The following is a 3957-nucleotide window of genomic DNA, read 5'->3' on the forward strand; positions in this document are numbered from 1 at the left end:
CTGGATACATACATAATAGATCTTCAGTGAGATGTACACTATAAGAAGCAGAGCTATGTCTGTATATATTCTCATTTCATTTGTTTGACTTGTGCCATATCATGTTGTACACTTCTGTACATTGAATGACTGAGTGGATCAATAAATATACAAATACACTGATGTTTGAATTACCTTTTGGAGGAACTCTACAATTAAAAGAAAAACACTGAGACTAGAGAAAAAGATTTTCAGAATAATAAAACATGTTAAATGTAGAAACTCCTACAGAAGAATATTTAAAAGTCTCAGTACACTGTCCATTCCGTGTTTCCATAATCTTCACAAAAGGAAGCACATTAAAAGAAGATCTTCAAGCATTACTGTGATTTTCACTCTTATGTTCCTAGGCATAAGCATAACCCACATGTCATTACAATACATTTATATAGGAGGACTGTATCACACTACCATTATGCCACAAGCTATCCTATTTACAGAAGTTTAAAATTAAACACAAAGGGTACTGCTTCTATTCTGTTTCTGAGTATTTGGAACTCCACAAGAATTAATATACTTCATCAACCATACTATTCTTTGGGTGATTTTATTTGTTTTTATAGATGTTACCATCATGCAGCATGTAGGCCTACTTAACTAGTTTTCAAAATGGCATGTATAAATGATATTTAGTATATCAGACCTCACTGTTCAATGTTATTCGTGCAAACTACATACTAAATTATGATTTACAGGCTCAATAAAGAAATTCAAATCCACTTTTCTATGCCCCACAGATGATCTTCAGTAGATATAAAAAAAACCAATGCTTGGAAATCTTTACATTAACACTTCTTTATTTAGTAGCATTCATAATGCTCTTAGGTAAGCGTTAATTATCTTATATCCACATGTAACCAGGATTTTACAACAACACAATTATACACTCTGTATTTCTCAATATTATTCCCCTACAACTATCACAGTAACATGCAGACAGAAGTCGTCTTTAAGTATATTTAACACACACATCTAAAGGGAAAAATATTGAGTTATCAATGAACATCTCAATCACAAATTATAAGTTACATAAGTTATACATGTTTATAGTATAACAATATACCATTCTGAATTTTCACACATTTCAGTGTCACTTTGTAAAAAATAAATGTAATTACAACACCAGTTTACCCCTGGATGTTTCTACCCACATAAACATGGAGTTGAAAAGTATGCAGTCCATTACTACCATACATAGGAAAAGATACCACTAGGCAGGCATCTGAACTTACAAATGTAAAACTAAAGAGTTCAGTATATTTTAGCAGAATAGTGGGAACCCATAGTTCATTGTTCTTTGGTAAATTTTAAACATTATAAATGGAGTATAAAATAACAGTAAGCCATAAAACTCAAGTTACTCTTTCACAGCAGATGATGATATAAAAAGACAGGGGCATATATCTTGATTAAGAACCTAAATGTTTGATACACATAGCTGCAATAATCATCATCTGTTATGAGTAATATATCTTGCTCTCATTTCTACAAATAGATTCTGTGTACAATATATGTACTTAAAAAGAGATTTATATGGACAAATAAATAAATAAATAAATAAAATTCCAATAAATTAACTTTCACTGCCCGATAACTCCATTTGAATTTCCTCAAGTGATTTTCCGTTAGTTTCTGGAACAACAAAAAAAACAAAGACTGTGCCAATTGCAGTTATTAATGAGAAGAGCCAAAATGTTGAAGCTGTGCCTGCAAACACTAACAGATTTGCAAAAAATTTTGTAATAACAAACACTAACATCCAGTTGACTAAACAAGTAATGGAACTTGCAAGTCCCTTTATATGAGGTGGGAAAAGGACACCCATCATCATCCAAGGAACAGGTCCGAAGCCAATAGAAAAAACTATAATGTAAAGGCAAAGGCTGGCCAATGGCAACCAATCAAAATTTCTAACATAGTCTACACCATACCTGGCCTGGAGATGGAAAAATACTCCAAGCGTGTACGTACAAGTTGCCATCACAAATCCAGAAGTAAGCAGTAAAACACGACAGCCTAATCGGTTAATGACTAATGACGAACAAAGTGTTGCCCCCACTTGCATAGTGCCAACTACAATAGTGCATATACTGGGTTCAATTGTGCTTCCAGCTGCATGGAATATGTCTGTTGTGTAAAATATAATGGCGTTGATGCCACTCAGCTGTTGAAATGTCATAAGTCCAAGTGCAATAAACAGTGACATCTTCGTGGCACTTCGAGAGTCTGGTGGTCTTGGCCTTGAGCTGTTTTCTTCCGCTTGCTTCATTTGCGCTATATCTTGTTCCAAATCACATGCAGTTCCACGCAACCACAGAAGTGATTTCCTTGCTGCATCTTCCTTGCCTTTGCCTAAATAGTATGCAGGTGTCTCCGGCATAAAAACAAAAGCTGCGCCAAAAACGATTGGGACAAGCCCACATATGGCACTCATCCAAAACAAATTACATTCCCGACCTACAATGTACACAAACAACACACCAACAACTACCATTAACTGGAAGAAACTACCGAGAGTTGCCCGTATTTCATTATCAGCTATCTCACCAATATAAATAGGTACTGTTACTGTAAAAGCTCCACCAGCCATTCCAACTATGAAACGACCAGCGCATAATGCTTCCCAAGTTTTGGCCCACAAGATAACAGCCCATCCTCCTAAGAATGGTGTAACCAAAATTAGCATGGTCAATTTGCGGCCGAGCTTATCAGTTAAATATCCAACAGGTAACACAACTGCTGCAGCACCAAGTGCTACAAATGAACCAATCCATGATATTTCTGAGATGTTGAAGTTGAATTTAGATTGTAATTCCCCGCTGGCTGGTGCAGTCCATGCCATAACTGTACCCATTGCAAATGCGCCAATTGTAGCTACAAACGCAGCAACAAACTGAGGAAGTCTGTTTATTCTGGAAGTATTTAATAAATGCGTTCTGCTGTGCGATGTCAGATTTATATTATCGTCCGCTCCACCACTGACAGACTCTTCTCCCCGTTCAATTTCGGTGTTATTCATTTTTAACTTTAAACGTGCTAATTACAAAATTTGGGTGGATTTATGAAACTGTTTTTACCAAGTGCTGTCCAATTCAATAAATTGTGATAGCATAAAACAAGTTTTACACCAAGACAAAGACTTCAAGCATCACAACACACAATGTTTTGACAGCTGCCACAATACACCTACACACACCCACGCAAAGACGATCATAAGCACAGTAGCAATGCAAAGAAATACCACTTTACGTGGGCGTAGAAATGAAATCAGGGTATTTTGGCAGTACTTCCAATAATGAATGCTTCTTTCCCCGTCCTAGGGTCGATTGTAGAGTCACCGGTTAGCAACCGGTTAAGTACTATTTTCGAAATAGCGCGAGAAACGCTCTGTATGAAATCGGAGTAACGCCTAAGCGGAGAATAAACTCGGCATAAATTAAGGTGGATTCACACGTGCCGGAACGTCTCACCGTCATGTAAAAAGTTTCTCCACTTGTAGTTCAAAGGGTGGCATTCACACACGCCGTCAACGGAACGTCATCGACAAGTCACGTCAACGTTTCTCGGGAAGAATGTTTCGACGGGTCATTGACGGAGCCATGTGATATTTCCATGTTGCTACCGGCAAATAGCACCTCCATATTTGTTTGGTGTTGTTCAGCAGAACGGCCGATACAGACATACCTTATGCAAACCATCAGCTCCTGCCGTGATGATATTAGACGCCTAAATCTTGAATTTCTCTTCGTAATTTTTATTTGTATCTCGTTTAACAGGTAAAAAAATTGTTGTTTAGTCATTCTGAAATATTTATAGAACGATGATGACTCCTCTTGCAGCCCCTTGTAAAGAGTGTGGATCACTCCTTCGCGGTCTCGATTTTTTAACTTTTTTGTTTTTCTAAAGCAGACTCTTTTT

The 3957-nt window shown here is 36.9% G+C and overlaps 1 protein-coding gene across 1 annotated transcript; it reads right to left on the bottom strand.

The window, feature by feature from the left end:
* Positions 1 to 818: 818 nt before the first annotated feature.
* On the bottom strand, positions 819 to 3245 carry LOC126474930 (facilitated trehalose transporter Tret1-like). The gene has a single exon (XM_050102446.1). It carries the CDS (start codon positions 3056 to 3058, stop codon positions 1613 to 1615), a length of 1446 nt encoding a protein of 481 aa, XP_049958403.1. The 5' UTR covers positions 3059 to 3245; the 3' UTR covers positions 819 to 1612.
* Between the last annotated feature and the right edge of the window lie 712 nt (positions 3246 to 3957).

This window comes from Schistocerca serialis, chromosome 4 (genome assembly GCF_023864345.2).
Source record: "Schistocerca serialis cubense isolate TAMUIC-IGC-003099 chromosome 4, iqSchSeri2.2, whole genome shotgun sequence".
Classification (NCBI taxonomy): domain Eukaryota; kingdom Metazoa; phylum Arthropoda; class Insecta; order Orthoptera; family Acrididae; genus Schistocerca; species Schistocerca serialis.

Coding starts and splice junctions, on each gene's coding strand:
- LOC126474930 (XM_050102446.1), bottom strand. CDS start 3,058: ATGAATAACACCGAAATTGAACGGGGAGAAGAGTCTGTCAGTGGTGGA.